The 18,770-nt window shown below is 41.1% G+C and overlaps 1 protein-coding gene across 2 annotated transcripts in view; it reads right to left on the reverse strand.

The window, feature by feature from the left end:
- Positions 1–13,046: 13,046 nt before the first annotated feature.
- Positions 13,047–18,770, reverse strand: part of LOC308281804 (equilibrative nucleoside transporter 1-like) — a 57,736-nt gene continuing 52,012 nt past the window's right edge. For both annotated transcript variants that reach the window (XM_080722116.1, XM_080722115.1), the window contains exons 12-13: positions 15,749–15,948; positions 13,047–13,696 (exon numbers count right to left, since the gene is read on the reverse strand). In XM_080722116.1, the coding sequence (XP_080578242.1) occupies positions 13,585–13,696; positions 15,749–15,948 (312 nt within the window). In that variant the 3' untranslated portion in view covers positions 13,047–13,584. The remainder of the gene's footprint in view (positions 13,697–15,748; positions 15,949–18,770) is intronic.

The raw sequence follows: 18,770 nt of genomic DNA on the forward strand, positions 1-18,770 counted from the left end.
ACTCACCCATCTGTTATTATTGGGCCATGACGTCATCGCGGAGTGAAAATCCTCCATAGAATCCCTTTCATTGTGTTGCAAAAAAAAACAGCTTTATCTCCAAAAAACACTGGGATCGCTGAGAATCGCCTTTTTTCACAACTATATAGCCTCCAAATCAGTGGCGTCAGTTCAGAAAAAGCTAAGGTATGGCAACATGACTGGTGTCTTGCACGCGCGCCTGCAAGACACCAGTCATGTTGCCATACCTTAAGAAGTACATTCTATTTCTCCCCGTTTCTACAGTTTCTTGGGCTGGATATGGCAGCCTGGAATGGTTGTTCAAGTGCAGCTAAACTTGGCATGTTAAACGTGCCACAATACCTTGTTAAAGTGACCATTTTGTTACATTTTGTAGTTATTTCACTGTAATTTAACAACACAATACAGATAGACAAAGAGACATTCGTGGATTTATATTTAAAGGTAACTTTTATTTTCCCCCCTGGACCCAGGGTATGGCAGGCAGCTGCGCACCCCTGCCATACCCAATTGATGCTAAATGATAAAAAAAAAAATATATCAGATATATCTCCTTTTCTTTGTAATAGCTTATGCATAAAGTAATGGTTAAAGTAGTTGCAATCATTCCAGCTCTTAAAGAGTTAAGGCGCTCAGACAGGTTACGTACAATTAGGGACCTTTTCCACCAGCAAAGAACCTTCCTTTCTTGGAACCTTGGTTGGTGGGGTGGGGGGGGGGGGGGGGGGGGGGGGGGGGGTCCCAGTCAGTCTCTGGTCTGTCAGCCCAGCCTTGAGGGTCCCAGTCAGTCTCTGGTATGTCAGCCCAGCCTTGTGTAAACCAAATAAAAGCTCTTTATCTTTAACATTGTTTGGCATCTTTCTTCTCTGTGTCACCGTTCAGCCTGGTCAGAGTTGGAGATGGAATAAAGATCGTAGAAGGTTTTATTTTTACCAAAGTATTACTAGTAAGTACAAAGAAACACAGAACCACTGGCTTAGAGGAATCTTCACGGTTTGGGTCTGGGAGGCTCTAGATCTCATTAAACGGTGCTTATGTGATTCTGTGCAGCCTATTCTTCACCATTTCTGTTATTAGACCCCTAAATGTACAAACCCTTTTAAATTCAGTTGTCAAGTCATGGTCCATGACATGTTGCGCCCTCTTAACTCTAGACCAGGGGTGGGCAACTTTGATGATGGCGAGGGCCACTATATTTCCACCTTCACTCCAGAGGGCCACAATGCATATTGCTATGTCCTACTTTGTCATTTTAGTATCTCATACAAACTGCGATGCGTTTTGAGCTTGTAGATCTGCTAATTTTGCTTCTTTTGAATTGGAATTGGAAGGCATTTAGTTATATACTCAGGTTAACTTTATGAACCTAAATACACATACATTGGAATTATTTTTTTAACACTACTATACTAGTCATTAAGCTACGAATATAAACTGACGGAATTAAAGCAGGTCATGTTTGGAATTGTAACAGCTGAAATCAATAATATATCAGTATTCTGGTATTAACCTGTGGGCCACATTAAGTGAAGGTGGGGGCCGCATGTGGCCCCCGGGCCGCCAGTTGCCCATGTATGGACTAGACTGAGTAAATGAGGGAACTTGGTGTGAGAAAGGATGAGAAGCAGAACTTATAGAGGAATCCTCACTTCCTCCTCCTCATCCTGTTTACTGACTGACCCGCCCTGGAGGCCACTGGGTCTCTGTCAGCCACATGCACACATAGATATCAAAGGGGGGCTTGAGCCCCTGCCCTTTTATCCGTCTTTCTTATGGTGAAAGAAATGCAAATGCCCCCTCTTTCCATGCCATACCTGAAGACAGCATCTTATGTAGAAAGAATTGCCCTCTCTGTGTAGAAATGAGGGGTGTAACGATATAGTAACTGAATCGAAACATGGATTTTAATTTGCAATGATCTACTCTATCATTTGAAAAAGCAAAACATTGTGCCGTTTTGGCTTTGTATCGTATCGTTGTAAACTGCAGTAATCGGTATAAAATCGTTTTGCAATGCAAATAATAGTATTTTTAATAATAGTACTTTTGCCAATTTTAAGAGTTAAAATGTAAAAAGAGGGGTCTAATTACCTTTCCATTCCATAAAGCTACTCTTGGTCTATGGATAAATGTGTGTAATCTCTGTGTTCATGTCAAGGTGCAGGTTTGTCCATAATGTTGTAATATAATGTCCATGTATTTGCTAGAGAATCACAGCGTTGACTTCCATAATAATAGATTTTTTATGTTTTACACATATTTCATCTCTTTGCTAAATAGTTACTATATGGATTTTAAATCATTGAATCAAATCGTATCGTATCGCCATGAATGAACCAATATCGTCCATGTATCGTATCATTAACTCATACTCTGCGATCCCCGTCGAAACTGGAGATTTCCCGCTGTACCACGTTGCCATGCCCGTAGATCTCGGAAGTTTAATTAGCTTTAATCATTATGAAAGGATTAAAAGTATTATCGCTGATTTTCGCTGATTCTGGCTCTTTAGGCCCGCCCCTTAACTGTATCCGGTCGTATTTCCGGTATGGACCGGATCTAGCTTTCCGTATCCGGTCTGAGCCTGGGCCATAGTCCCGCCTCCATTGGTTTACATTGTAACAAAAGAGGAAGCTACTCGGCGATGGAAAGCTCGTTTTTCAATCCGATTTTTGCATTTGGAAACTTTGATCCAGTCTCTACACGCCTGGATTATGATCCCCGCACATATCGTGCGTTTTGTGCGCAAGCTGGTCCACGTGTTACCATAGCGCACAGTTGGCTTTTTTCAATGTTTTTTCATGTAAACACTGGCGGATAAGCAGGGATACAGCGTGGCAACGGATATGTCTTTTTCAATGGGTTTTTTTTATTCGAAAGCTGTCACCGAGTCTACACGTCTACTAGATGAGTCGCGCACAGATTGTGCACGATGCGTGCGCGTGCCCACCTTAAAAGGTAAGGACAATTTGGCAGCTGCTTACTACAGCTATGTTTAAAATGGCAGCAAAATTGTCAACCATGTATCGTGATGCGTATCGTATCGCTGTTTAAATGTATCGTTACACCTCTAGTAGAAATCCATGCCGTTACGCCACATCTCCAGTATTCACTTGATTATGTTTAGTTCAGTGTGGTATCAAGCACCGAAAATAGCAGACCTCCAAGCTCACAACACGTCGCAGCGAGCTTGGAAGTCTGCTATTTTCGATATTGTCGCCATGAGGCCTTTTTATAAATGTCAGCCCCTGCCTCTCTAACATTCTCTGCACATCCCTGCTGTGCAGCCCAAAAGATCAGCTTTCTCCTTGTTTGTTATGTAAGGATAACATCTCACTCACAGGGGCGTCAACGCCTCTTGTTTGTTATGTAAGGATAACATCTCACTCACAGGGGCGTCAACGCCTCTTGTTTGTTATGTAAGGGATAACATCTCACTCACAGGGGCGTCAACGCCTCGCTGTTTGTTATGTAAGGATAACATCTCACTCACAGGGGCGTCAACGCCTGTTTGTTATGTAAGGATAACATCTCACTCACAGGGGCGTCAACACCTGTTTGTTATGTAAGGATAACATCTCACTCACAGGGGCGTCAACGCCTCTTGTTTGTTATGTAAGGATAACATCTCACTCACAGGGGCGTCAACGCCTCTTGTTTGTTATGTAAGGGATAACATCTCACTCACAGGGGCGTCAACGCCTCGCTGTTTGTTATGTAAGGATAACATCTCACTCACAGGGGCGTCAACGCCTCTTGTTTGTTATGTAAGGATAACATCTCACTCACAGGGGCGTCAACGCCTCTTGTTTGTTATGTAAGGATAACATCTCACTCACAGGGGCGTCAACGCCTCTTGTTTGTTATGTAAGGATAACATCTCACTCACAGGGGCGTCAACGCCTCTTGTTTGTTATGTAAGGGATAACATCTCACTCACAGGGGCGTCAACGCCTCTTGTTTGTTATGTAAGGATAACATCTCACTCACAGGGGCGTCAACGCCTCGCTGTTTGTTATGTAAGGATAACATCTCACTCACAGGGGCGTCAACGCCTCGCTGTTTGTTATGTAAGGATAACATCTCACTCACAGGGGCGTCAACGCCTCTTGTTTGTTATGTAAGGATAACATCTCACTCACAGGGGCGTCAACGCCTCGCTGTTTGTTATGTAAGGATAACATCTCACTCACAGGGGCGTCAACGCCTCTTGTTTGTTATGTAAGGATAACATCTCACTCACAGGGGCGTCAACGCCTCTTGTTTGTTATGTAAGGATAACATCTCACTCACAGGGGCGTCAACGCCTCTTGTTTGTTATGTAAGGATAACATCTCACTCACAGGGGCGTCAACGCCTCGCAGCGCATGTATGTTTGTTATGTAAGGGATAACATCTCACTCACAGGGGCGTCAACGCCTCTTGTTTGTTATGTAAGGGATAACATCTCACTCACAGGGGCGTCAACGCCTTGTTTGTTATGTAAGGATAACATCTCACTCACAGGGGCGTCAACGCCTCTTGTTTGTTATGTAAGGATAACATCTCACTCACAGGGGCGTCAACGCCTGTTTGTTATGTAAGGATAACATCTCACTCACAGGGGCGTCAACGCCTCTTGTTTGTTATGTAAGGATAACATCTCACTCACAGGGGCGTCAACGCCTCTTGTTTGTTATGTAAGGATAACATCTCACTCACAGGGGCGTCAACGCCTCGCAGCGCATGTATGTTTGTTATGTAAGGGATAACATCTCACTCACAGGGGCGTCAACGCCTCGCTGTTTGTTATGTAAGGATAACATCTCACTCACAGGGGCGTCAACGCCTCGCAGCGCATGTATGTCCAAAACCGTTGGCTTTGTATTTATCATCTATAAAATGTAACACGTGTGTGAGCTTGTATTTATCATCTATAAAATGTAACACTAGTGTGTGAGCTTGTATTTATCATCTATAAAATGTAACACGTGTGTGAGCTTGTATTTATCATCTATAAAATGTAACACTAGTGTGTGAGCTTGTATTTATCATCTATAAAATGTAACACGTGTGTGAGCTTGTATTTATCATCTATAAAATGTAACACTAGTGTGTGAGCTTGTATTTATCATCTATAAAATGTAACACGTGTGTGAGCTTGTATTTATCATCTATAAAATGTAACACTAGTGTGTGAGCTTGTATTTAATCATCTATAAAATGTAACACTAGTGTGTGAGCTTGTATTTATCATCTATAAAATGTAACACTAGTGTGTGAGCTTGTATTTATCATCTATAAAAATGTAACACTAGTGTGTGAGCTTGTATTTATCATCTATAAAATGTAACACTAGTGTGTGAGCTTGTATTTATCATCTATAAAATGTAACACTAGTGTGTGAGCTTGTATTTATCATCTATAAAATGTAACACGTGTGTGTGAGCTTGTATTTATCATCTATAAAATGTAACACGTGTGTGTGAGCTTGTATTTATCATCTATAAAATGTAACACTAGTGTGTGAGCTTGTATTTATCATCTATAAAATGTAACACTAGTGTGTGAGCTTGTATTTATCATCTATAAAATGTAACACGTGTGTGTGAGCTTGTATTTATCATCTATAAAATGTAACACTAGTGTGTGAGCTTGTATTTATCATCTATAAAATGTAACACTAGTGTGTGAGCTTGTATTTATCATCTATAAAATGTAACACTAGTGTGTGAGCTTGTATTTATCATCTATAAAATGTAACACTAGTGTGTGAGCTTGTATTTATCATCTATAAAATGTAACACTAGTGTGTGAGCTTGTATTTATCATCTATAAAATGTAACACTAGTGTGTGAGCTTGTACTTATCATCTATAAAATGTAACACTAGTGTGTGAGCTTGTACTTATCATCTATAAAATGTAACACTAGTGTGTGAGCTTGTACTTATCATCTATAAAATGTAACACTAGTGTGTGAGCTTGTATTTATCATCTATAAAATGTAACACTAGTGTGTGAGCTTGTATTTATCATCTATAAAATGTAACACTAGTGTGTGAGCTTGTACTTATCATCTATAAAATGTAACACTAGTGTGTGAGCTTGTACTTATCATCTATAAAATGTAACACTAGTGTGTGAGCTTGTACTTATCATCTATAAAATGTAACACTAGTGTGTGAGCTTGTATTTATCATCTATAAAATGTAACACTAGTGTGTGAGCTTGTATTTATCATCTATAAAATGTAACACTAGTGTGTGAGCTTGTATTTATCATCTATAAAATGTAACACTAGTGTGTGAGCTTGTACTTATCATCTATAAAATGTAACACTAGTGTGTGAGCTTGTACTTATCATCTATAAAATGTAACACTAGTGTGTGAGCTTGTACTTATCATCTATAAAATGTAACACTAGTGTGTGAGCTTGTACTTAGCTTGTACTAAGCTTGTTGTGAGCTTGAGCCCCACATTTCATTTGGGGTTCTGCTATTTTTGGCTAAAGTTCTCAGGGGAAAAAAGTTTCTATCACACAAAGATTTGGAGGACCCCCTGTAGTAACTCTGAGGACCCCCTAGGGGTCCCGGACCCCTGTTGAAGACACTTCCTCCCATCTCATTAAACATTTGTAAAGACAGATTACTGCATGGGTTGTAGAAATGATTAACTTTAACATCACCTCTATGACTGCAGACTTATATTACTATGCATTCATATTTGTCTGATTAATTAACTCGTTTATATGCTATATTATCTCTAACTAATGTCGTACATCCTCCACATTGATTCTTTGTTCTATCATACTTAACATGGTTCTATTGTGAAAATAGCAGATCTACATGCTCACAACACCTGCTATTTTCACAATTTCTGCCTCTAATATTTGACAATATGGCATTTTTATTTTTTATTTTAGAGGCATTAAAAGTTCTTAAATTGTCACTTTAGAAATGTGCAGATACCCTCTACACTTATACTGTATGTTGGTTTGTTTACTGTTGAGTGAGAAAATGTTTCACATTAACTCTCCCCACGCTTTGAACGTTAACGTTCGCCCCATTTTTTACAGAACCTCGATGCCAATACGGCGCTCGTTCGTTCGTTCGTCTGATGACTGTAAGCTGATGAGGGGTCGCGCGGCCGTGTACTGTAAACACATTTTCCGCGGTGATGGTGTAAAAAATCCATTATGCGTTAACATCAACGGAGACCATTTCACTTCCTTGTTGATTTCCTCTGGCCGGGAGGCTCTGTAGCCAGTGACTGGTCTGAATGTACGGCAACACATAACAGGCAAATTCACATTCATTCTCGCATGACGCCGCCCTCTGCTGCCTGGCAGACCAAAGTGCACTATTGCACAATAAAAAAAAAAAAAAAAATTCTATCTATCTACTATAACGTCGCAAAGGTAAGCCGCTTTTTGATGGCACCAGACCCAATAAATAAATAAATAATCTGGCAGTAGGACAGTTAAGCTAATCATCTGGGGACCCCCAAAATAATTTCTGTCCATGTTGTGGACATACACCATGTTGTAATGGTGTTGTGGACATACACCATGTTGTAATGGTGTTGTGGACATACACCATGTTGTAATGGTGTTGTGGACATACACCATGTTGTAATGGTGTTGTGGACATACACCATGTTGTAATGGTGTTGTGGACATACACCATGTTGTAATGGTGTTGTGGACATACACCATGTTGTAATGGGTGTTGTGGACATACACCATGTTGTAATGGTGTTGTGGACATACACCATGTTGTAATGGTGTTGTGGACATACACCATGTTGTAATGGTGTTGTGGACATACACCATGTTGTAATGGTGTTGTGGACATACACCATGTTGTAATGGTGTTGTGGACATACACCATGTTGTAATGGTGTTGTGGACATACACCATGTTGTAATGGTGTTGTGGACATACACCATGTTGTAATGGCGATCAGTATGTTTACTTTCACACGGATATGAACATTTCTAACAACAGCCGAGTGACCGTCGTGGCCCAGTGTCGCTGCGTGGCCCAGTGTCGCTGCGTGGCCCAGTGTCGCTGCGTGCCCAGTGTCGCTGCCATCGAAGCGCTTCTGGAAGATTCTGAGATAAAGCAGTTTATTTGCAGCAGCAATGAATAGGGAGGAGTCTATGGAGATTACACACTTCCTGATGATGAATAGGGAGGAGTCTATGGAGATTACACACTTCCTGATGATGGCGGCCAACTTGCATCATGGGATATGAAGTTTTGAGAACCACTGGACTATAATAGTCCACGCTCTGAGAACCACTGGACTATAATAGTCCCACGCTCTCACATCGAATGGCTTGTCATAAATGACACGTCACACAGATACAACATTCTTTTTTGTCTGTTTTGTTTCTTCATTTTAATTAGAAGTGAGTTGACTCGTTGAATACAGTAATGACGCGTCATTATGGATCCCACCGCAGTTCTAGGTAAACCCGCTGTGATTGGCCAGAAGTTGCTTTGGTTGACAGTTCTCGTTGTAAATATGGCTAAACCTAACCTTAACCCTAACCTCAATAAAACTATGCCTAAACCTAACCCTAACCTTAACCTCAATAAAACTATGCCTAAACCTAACCCTAACCTTAACCTCAATAAAACTATGCCTAAACCTAACCTTAACCCTAACCTTCACCTCAGTAAAACTATGCCTAAACCTAACCTTAACCCTAACCTCAGTAAAACTATGCCTAAACCTAACCTAACCTTAACCCTAACCTTAACCTCAGTAAAACTATGCCTAAACCTAACCTTAACCCTAACCTCAGTAAAACTATGCCTAAACCTAACCTTAACCCTAACCTCAGTAAAACTATGCCTGCCAAGGAGCCAATCAAGACACAGGGGAGGCGGGCCTATCCTCTGAGGTTGGTGGAATCAGTGATCACGCAGCAGTTTAACATTTAAACCTTTTAAAACAACAAGTCAAAAGGATCAGAGCTTTCAATGGAAGGATTGACCAGCAGTGAAGTAAACATGGCAGTAAGCCTATAGGGTTGGGACCATATCAACCAACATTATTATGACCAACAGACATTGGGATTTACATTTACAATATTATCACAATAATCAAAATATCCTGGGGCGGAATGTTTGCCAAAAAAATAGCAGATCTACAAGCTCACAAACTATTTTTTTGGCAAAGAGATTCGGTAGAGTGAAGGAAAAAAAAGACTATATCAAGTAGTTTATTTCCAGGTCTGTTTCACCAATTCTAGAGGGTTTAAATGAAGTCTGTTTTACCAACAGGGTTTAAATGTCACCGGATGCACCTCGGCTAATAAAAGCTGACGGAGGTTAATTTCATTAAATCTCCACGATACGATTATTGTGTGAGTGTATTTTTATGGTGATAATAAGGATTTAGGTCCCACCCCTCTAGCCGTTTACGCTACAAAGACATGATAATAAGGATTTAGGTCCCACCCCTCTAGCCGTTTACGGTACAAAGACATGATAATAAGGATTTAGGTCCCACCCCTCTAGCCGTTTACGGTACAAAGACATGATAATAAGGATTTAGGTCCCACCCCTCTAGCCGTTTACGGTACAAAGACATGTTTAATGAGGATTTAGGTCCCACCCCTCTAGCCGTTTACGGTACAAAGACATGATAATAAGGATTTAGGTCCCACCCCTCTAGCTGTTTACGGTACAAAGACATGTTTAATGGAAGAGGTAGCGTTGCTTTCCTTCAGCACCACATGGACCCTTAAAGCTCTGTAACTCTGAGCAAGGGTGTCGCACCAAATTCTGGGCCCTGGGTAAGGATTCACTGTGGGGCCCCTGTTTTCAATAGCTAAATAGCAATAAAATAATTAAGGCCCTTCCACCTTGGGCCCTGGTAACTCAGTCCCACCCCCCCCCCCCCCCCCCCCCCCCTTGTGACGCCCCTGACTCTGAGAGTGTACAAATGGAACCAAATGGACCCTCACAGAGTTAGATTTCCACTGTGTATTTCCCTGTCTGCTCTCTTTAGAATGGACAATAAAAACAGATGACATTGAATGTAAAATTACGATGATTATAAAACGATTATAAAAGTCTAGTGTAAAACTTCATAATGACAATAAAACAAGGTTGTACATGGCAGTAAACTACACATTCATGTTCTCCATAAAACACTTTTTGGCTTTTTCAATTAATTGCTGATAAAAAAAGGTTGTTATAAATGTATTCTGACACCGAAAGAAAGATAAAACTATGATGTCACCCATTTTCATCTTCATATAACTGCTCCTCACTAATGTTTGTTGTATTGACCATACATGGATTTTAGATCTTTTAATAACATTTTTTATTAAAAAAAAGTGCTTGGTCTACCTATACAGGGGGTCAATTGGGTATGGCAGGGGTATGCAGCTGCCATACCTTGGGTCCAGGGGGTAAAATAAAAGTTACTTTTAAATATAAATCCATGAATGACTCTTTGTCTATCAGTTCTGGGTATTATGTTGTTAAATTACGCTAAAATAACTACAAATGCAAAATGTAATAAAATGGTCACTTTAACAAGCTATTATAATTATATTCTCCACACTTGTATTCTCCCCATCTTGACAAGATGGTATATTCCCATATATGGATAACAATAATATGGAACTATTCCTGTGAAGTTAGAAATGCTATAATGGAAGCCATTGTTCTTGTATTGATTTTAGTTTTTATGTGTTTTTATTAAATGAGAAAATGACCACGCCTACCTACCGACATTGGCGGCCTTAACTATGTTTCATTGGTTTCAATTGAAACAGGCCTCGGCCGTCAGGGGGGCCTCCGACTGCCCGTCAGTCTAAGTCCAAATGATGGTCAATGCAAATGATCGTCCATCGAAAACCCCCTCTCACATTTGGGCCCCCTTTAACGTGCTAGTTCTGCCTATGTCCTGTTGCCAGGGGGGACTCCGACTGCCGGTAAATCTCAGTCCAAATAAATGACGCTCAATGCGAATGACCCTCCATCGGAAGCCCCCCTCAATGGGCCCCTTCTATCACGCTGTCGCTGTGCCTGTGACGCTGCAGTGCACACCGATCGGCTTGACTTTGTAATACGAGCTAGGCGCGCGGTTTAGTTGTTGGATGGACTATCAAAACAAGTTGTTATTAGTTAGAATACATCACAGAGCCTTTCAAACGAGAGGGCACTTGTGAGTAAAGTTGGCAAGATTGTTCAACCACTAATTAACAACAATGCACGCTCATTTTAAGATGGCAACAACAAACATGGACGTAACACTGGTCTGTCTGTCGCATCCTATGGTCGTATCCAGTCAGATGAAACACGGTGTTAATCATGTCATGTGGACAGCTGGACACGTTAAAACGTTACCTTGAATGGAATATATATCTGAGGAGCAATTATGTTGTCAACTTCCCCAAAAGGCTGTCCTGTCCTATTAAACCAGACGCTGGGACAGCATCCACTGCTTGTATCCACAATATAACTTGTGAGTATCCTAATTTATTACTTAACATGTCACGCCAATGCGCAAATGGTAATGTGGGTACAGTAACTAATGTACAGTATTTGTGCAAGTTGGCCCTACAATTGTGGATAGCCTATGCATTATGTTCAAACAGTTCAATCCAAAACATAATGCTTATGGTTGTGTTAGGCTGCTTTTATACGGACCTGGTTGTCATTAATGCATACAGATATCTATGAAAGGTCTTTTTATTAGATGTCTGGTAGATTTTAATCGTGCCATGTCACGCTGACCGGCAGTTTAAAATAACAAAAACAAAAACATGCATCCTTCATCCCGCTCCAAATTAGATCTTGAAACGGGCCTCCCAATTCTTAAGGCCGCCCCTGCCTACCGATGATGTCATTGGTAGGCGGGTTTCTGAACTGTCCACAGACCGAGTGCCGTATTATTAATGAGCATTAGTGAAGACCATTTAAGATAAAGGCTGAAAATGGGTGAAGTGTTCCTTTAACTAATTATGTGAAGTTAGTCCATAGTGCCCTAAATAATACTTTAAATGTGTAAGTGCTATAAGTATTAATACTGATTAATTAAGATATTAATACTGATTACATTGATGAATAACACTGATGCAGTTCATGTGTGTTTTATAATAAATAACACACAGTCAATACCAGATCAACATCTGTCAGTTTCACCTCAATTAACACATTAATATCAAACATGTAATTTCAAAACAACTGAATACATCATAATTAAAATGTAAATTAAAAGTCATAGGAATGGTCTTCTTTGTTTCCTTCTTGCTTTGGGCCTTATTTGTTATATATAAACGAATATCTAATATACCCATAAACAATGGCCGCCTGGTCCCAGGTTTGATTCCCTTTTTGATTCTTCAGACCAGTCCTCTAAACAGGAACAGGAAGTTCTTCAGACCAGTCCTCTAAACAGGAAACAGGAAGTTCTTCAGACCAGTCCTCTAAACAGGAAACAGGAAGTTCTTCAGGAAACAGGAAGTTCTTCAGACCAGTCCTCTAAACAGGAAACAGGAAGTTCTTCAGACCAGTCCTCTAAACAGGAAGTTCTTCAGACCAGTCCTCTGAACAGGAAGTTCTTCAGACCAGTCCTCTAAACAGGAAGTTCTTCAGACCAGTCCTCTAAACAGGAAGTTCTTCAGACCAGTCCTCTGAACATAGTCTCGCGTGGCCAGACGGTTGCCTCCGCGATTTGGTCAAATGCTCCCGGCATCCAGTCTGGCAAACCGGGGAAGAAATGATGAGTGCGAGATGAAGCGGAAGTGAAGCCCCCACGTCACTTCCGTTTCAGTCTCACATCACACATATTTATCATTATATAAATAAAAATCATATAAGCATGTTTAGCTTGCTGCTTAGCAGAAATGACATTTTAAAATATATTTTCTTGAACGGTAATGCCCGTTTCCAATACTCGCCGTTCGGGAGCTGGTGTTCCAGACTCTATATAGCATTCAGAGATTGTGGAATAGTTGTCTGGCTACGCGAGACAATCTGAACAGGAAGTTCTTCAGACCAGTCCTCTGAACAGGAAGTTCTTCAGACCAGTCCTCTAGGCTCGCGTAGCCAGACAACTATTCCACAATCTCTGAATGCTATATAGAGTCTGGAACAGCAGCTCCCTAACGGCGAGTAATGGAAACGGGCATTACCGCTCAAGAAAATATATTTTAAAATGTCATTTCTGCTAAGCAGCAAGCTAAACATGCTTATATGATTTTTATTTATATGATGATAAATGTGTGCAATGTGAGACGGAAACGGAAGTGACGTGGGGGCTTCACTTCCGCTTTCATCTCGCACTCATTTTTATCTTTCTGCTTTGCCAGACTGTATGCTGGGAGCATTTGACCAAATCGCAGAGGCAACCGTCTGGTCACGCGAGACTACCAGTCCTCTAAACAGGAAACAGGAAGTGTTCTTCAGACCAGTCCTCTAAACAGGAAACAGGAAGTGTTCTTCAGACCAGTCCTCTGAACAGGAAACAGGAAGTGTTCTTCAGACCAGTGCTCTGAACAGGAAACAGGAAGTGTTGTTCAGACCAGTGCTCTAAACAGGAAACAGGAAGTGTTCTTCAGACCAGTGCTCTGAACAGGAAGCTCAGAGAAGCTCCCAGGGCCAGGCCCAGAGACAGGAAGAAGGCCATGATGGCTCCTGCTGTCTCTGCTTCATGAGGGAGGACGTTTCTGAGAGGAGAACAGAGAAGAGGAGTTAATATACACTGTGTTATATGACATACCAATATACAATACACCTCCATGCTCCTGGGAGGAGAGAGAAGAGTTAATATACTGTACAATAATACACTGTGTTGCTCTGAGAGGAGAAAACACATGGAGAGGAGTTAATATGTACAATAGAGGAGTTAAAGGGATATTACACTTTCAAAAAACTTTTGGTCATTGTATGGTCTAATCAGGCTTGTATGAACACCCTGAACAGTTTTTAATTTGCTTCATTCAGTATTTAGATATTTGATGTAAATGTTACCAGCTCCAACACGCCCAGGCCCTCTCCACATACACACTCATTGTAACTTCAAACTTCATTTTAACCATGATAGATTCATCAAAAACACCCATTATTTTTTCTGGTGACTCATTTTACCTTCCTAATACGTGAGCAGACCGTGTTTTTTCAATAACCTTTTTCTTTTATTTTTAATAATTCTTTGGGAAAATGGAAAACATTAAATACAATAATATTTTATTGAAAATAAATGAAAAAAGTTATTGAAAAAACACGGCCTGCTCACGTATTAGGAGGGTATTATGAGTCACCAGAAAAAATAATGGGTGTTTTTAATGAATCTATCATGGTTAAAATGGAGTTTGAAGTTACAATGAGTGTGTATGTGGAGAGGGCCTGGGCGTGTTGGAGCTGGTAACATTTACATCAAATATCTAAATACTGAATGAAGCAAATTAAAATCTGTTCAGGGTGTTCATACAAGCTTGATTAGACCATACAATGACAAAAAGTTTTTTGAAAGTGTAATATCACTTTAATATGTACAATAGAGGAGTTAATATGTATAATAGAGGAGTTAATATGTACAATAGAGGAGTTAATATGTACAATAGAGGAGTTAATATGTAGAATAGAGGAGTTAATATGTACAATAGAGGAGTTAATATGTACAATAGAGGAGTTAATATGTATAATAGAGGAGTTAATATGTACAATAGAGGAGTTAATATGTACAATAGAGGAGTTAATATGTACAATAGAGGAGTTAATATGTACAATAGAGGAGTTAATATGTACAATAGAGGAGTTAATATGTACAATAGAGGAGTTAATATGTACAATAGAGGAGTTAATATGTAGAATAGAGGAGTTAATATGTACAATAGAGGAGTTAATATGTAGAATAGAGGAGTTAATATGTAGAATAGAGGAGTTAATATGTACAATAGAGGAGTTAATATGTACAATAGAGGAGTTAATATGTACAATAGAGGAGTTAATATGTACAATAGAGGAGTTAATATGTACAATAGAGGAGTTAATATGTACAATAGAGGAGTTAATATGTACAATAGAGGAGTTAATATGTACAATAGAGGAGTTAATATGTACAATAGAGGAGTTAATATGTACAATAGAGGAGTTAATATGTACAATAGAGGAGTTAATATGTACAATAGAGGAGTTAATATGTAGAATAGAGGAGTTAATATGTAGAATAGAGGAGTTAATATGTACAATAGAGGAGTTAATATGTACAATAGAGGAGTTAATATGTACAATAGAGGAGTTAATATGTACAATAGAGGAGTTAATATGTACAATAGAGGAGTTAATATGTATAATAGAGGAGTTAATATGTATAATAGAGGAGTTAATATGTACAATAGAGGAGTTAATATGTATAATAGAGGGAAGGAGGTTCTTTAGATCAGTCCTCTGAACAGGAAGTTCTTTAGACCAGTCCGTTATATACTATAATAATTACTTGGGTCCGAAGCACATGCAGAGGCTGGCCAGTAATAACACTATAATAATTACTATGGGTCCAGTAATAACACTATAATAATTACTATGGGTCCAGTAATAACACTATAATAATTACTATGGGTCCAGTAATAACACTATAATAATTACTATGGGTCCAGTAATAACACTATAATAATTACTATGGGTCCAGTAATAACACTATAATAATTTCTATGGGTCCAGTAATAACACTATAATAATTACTTAGGTCCAGTAATAAATAGTACTATAATAATTACTTGGGTCCAAAGCACATGCAGAGGCTGGCCAGGTATCCGTTGGAGAAGGCGAACAGCACCATGAAGAGGATGAACCAGGCGTCGTGGTGGAAGTAGACGGGCAGCGAGTGGCGAGGCTGGATGTTGCACAGCATGAAGAGAGGAACGAACAGCAGCCTGGCCAGGATGGACAGAGGAAGCAGCTTACTGTCCTTACCGGGCTGGATGGACAGACGGACGGACGGACGGACGGACGGACGGACGGACAGATAGAGATGCAGACAGACAGACAGACAGACAGACAGACAGACAGACAGACAGACAGACAGACAGAGAGGCACACAGACAGACAGACAGACAGACAGACAGACAGACAGACAGACAGACAGACAGACAGACAGACAGAGAGGCACACAGACAGACAGACAGACAGACAGACAGACAGACAGACAGACAGACAGACAGACAGATAGAGATGCAGACAGACAGACAGACAGACAGACAGACAGACAGACAGACAGACAGACAGAGAGGCACACAGACAGACAGACAGACAGACAGACAGACAGACAGACAGACAGACAGACAGACAGACAGACAGACAGACAGACAGACAGACAGAGAGGCACACAGACAGACAGACAGACAGACAGACAGACAGACAGACAGACAGACAGACAGACAGACAGACAGACAGACAGACAGACAGACAGAGAGGCACACAGACAGACAGACAGACAGACAGACAGACAGACAGACAGACAGACAGACAGACAGACAGACAGACAGACAGAGAGGCACACAGACAGACAGACAGACAGACAGACAGACAGACAGACAGACAGACAGACAGACAGACAGACAGACAGACAGACAGACAGAGAGGCACACAGACAGACAGACAGATAGAGATGCAGACAGACAGACAGACAGACAGACAGACAGACAGACAGACAGACAGACAGACAGACAGACAGAGAGGCACACAGACAGACAGACAGACAGACAGACAGACAGACAGACAGACAGACAGACAGACAGACAGACAGACAGACAGACAGACAGACAGAGAGGCACACAGACAGACAGACACACAGACAGACAGACATGTGTCAGTGTGTGATGCCCCACACAGTATACAGTTGTTCCCTATTGCAGGGGTTCCCAAACCTTTTTGTCTCAGGGCCCATAAATATTGTTTTAATCCGAGGCACCCCTACATTATAACACTTTTCACTCCCAGCACCTTATATTTATAGCATATCGTCGTTGTCGGGTGGAGACCTTGTATGTCCAAAACCGTTCATTTTGAACTTGTCATCTGTAAAATGTTCTAAACTGGTGAAAACAGCAGATCTACAACCACACAACGCCTCGCATCGCGAGGCAATGTGTGCTTGTAGATCTGCTGTTTTCACTAGTTTTGTGCGACAGTCTTGTATGATGAAGCAGGCTTTGCTTTACCAAAAGACGTACACATTTGAAACTTGGAGATACGAGGTTTCTGCCCGACAGTGGCGATATTTTAGTGATTATGTTGCGAGGAAAACGTTGAGATAATAGCCATGTTGGTTAGAACTGACTGAAAATAACTTTGTACTTCAAGTTTAAAATGATACTAAATATTTTTTCAAGTGTCCAAATAAATTCCAAATATTATCAAATGATCTCACGGCACCCCTGGACTGCCGTCGCGGCACCCCAGGGTGCCCCGTCACCCACTTTGAAAACCCCTGCCCTATTGAGATTGGCACATTTCCTGGGGCAAGCTGCCCATGATCACACATCATGTCACACGTGTCTTCTTATTCTTTCACTCTCAAAAAGCACCTGCAATGCAGTGCATTTGAAACTACATTGCAGTGCACATCATGGGGCTGAGACTGCTTGCCTCCTGTGAATTGTTTTATTTGTATTTTTTGTTTATTTTCTGTTCATTTCGTTGCATGAGGTCAGCAGACAAAGTGACGTGAGTGAGATGAAAAGACCTGGGTGAAATGTGCCAATCTCAACAGGAAACAACGGTAGTATATACAGTACATAGTAGTAGTCTGGGTAGGTAGGGGTTGTGCCTGCATTGCTCCTAAGATGCCGACTACACCAATATGGATCTTCTTCTAATCACACATTTTCTTGTGAGGTTGGGACTTCCTTGCTGCAACACCGAGCTGGAGATTTTGGCCGCTGAACTGGATCTTTATAAACAAGTGAAGATTTACAAAAATATCCGATTCTCAGTGGATCTGTGTAGGCATGGATTATTAATTTAGACCTAGGTATGTTTGTGGTGTGGACCTACAGTAGATCTTTTTCCTTGGGGATATACGAAAATCTGAGTTTAGAAAAAGATCCAGATGATTGGTGTAGCCTTGGTCTGACTCTCTCCCTGTAGGTGAGCAGGGTGGGGCCTCATTGGCTGGTTGGAGAGAACCTGGAGGAGATAAGAGCCTCCCCTGGCCAGTCTGAGGTTGAGATCCAGAGGAGACCAACCTGCTCTGCTCTACTCTCCCCGCTTGTGTTTATTTCTGTTTAGCTTTGCTTTCCATCAGTAAACCATGTTCCATTCATCCAACACCCTGCAGTACACCATGTTCCATTCATCCAACACCCTGCAGTACACCATGTTCCATTCATCCAACACCCTGCAGTACACCATGCTCCATTCATCCAACACCCTGCAGTACACCATGCTCCATTCATCCAACACCCTGCAGTAAACCATGCTCCATTCATCCAACACCCTGCAGTACACCATGCTCCACTCATCCAACACCCTGCAGTACACCATGCTCCATTCATCCAACACCCTGCAGTACACCATGCTCCACTCATCCAACACCCTGCAGTACACCATGCTCCATTCATCCAACACCCTGCAGTACACCATGCTCCATTCATCCAACACCCTGCAGTACACCATGCTCCATTCATCCAACACCCTGCAGTACACCATGTTCCACTCATCCAACACCCTGCAGTACACCATGTTCCATTCATCCAACACCCTGCAGTACACCATGCTCCATTCATCCAACACCCTGCA

The sequence above is a fragment of the Nannobrachium achirus genome (genome assembly GCF_963921795.1).
Source record: "Nannobrachium achirus genome assembly, chromosome: 3".
Lineage (NCBI taxonomy): Eukaryota > Metazoa > Chordata > Actinopteri > Myctophiformes > Myctophidae > Nannobrachium > Nannobrachium achirus.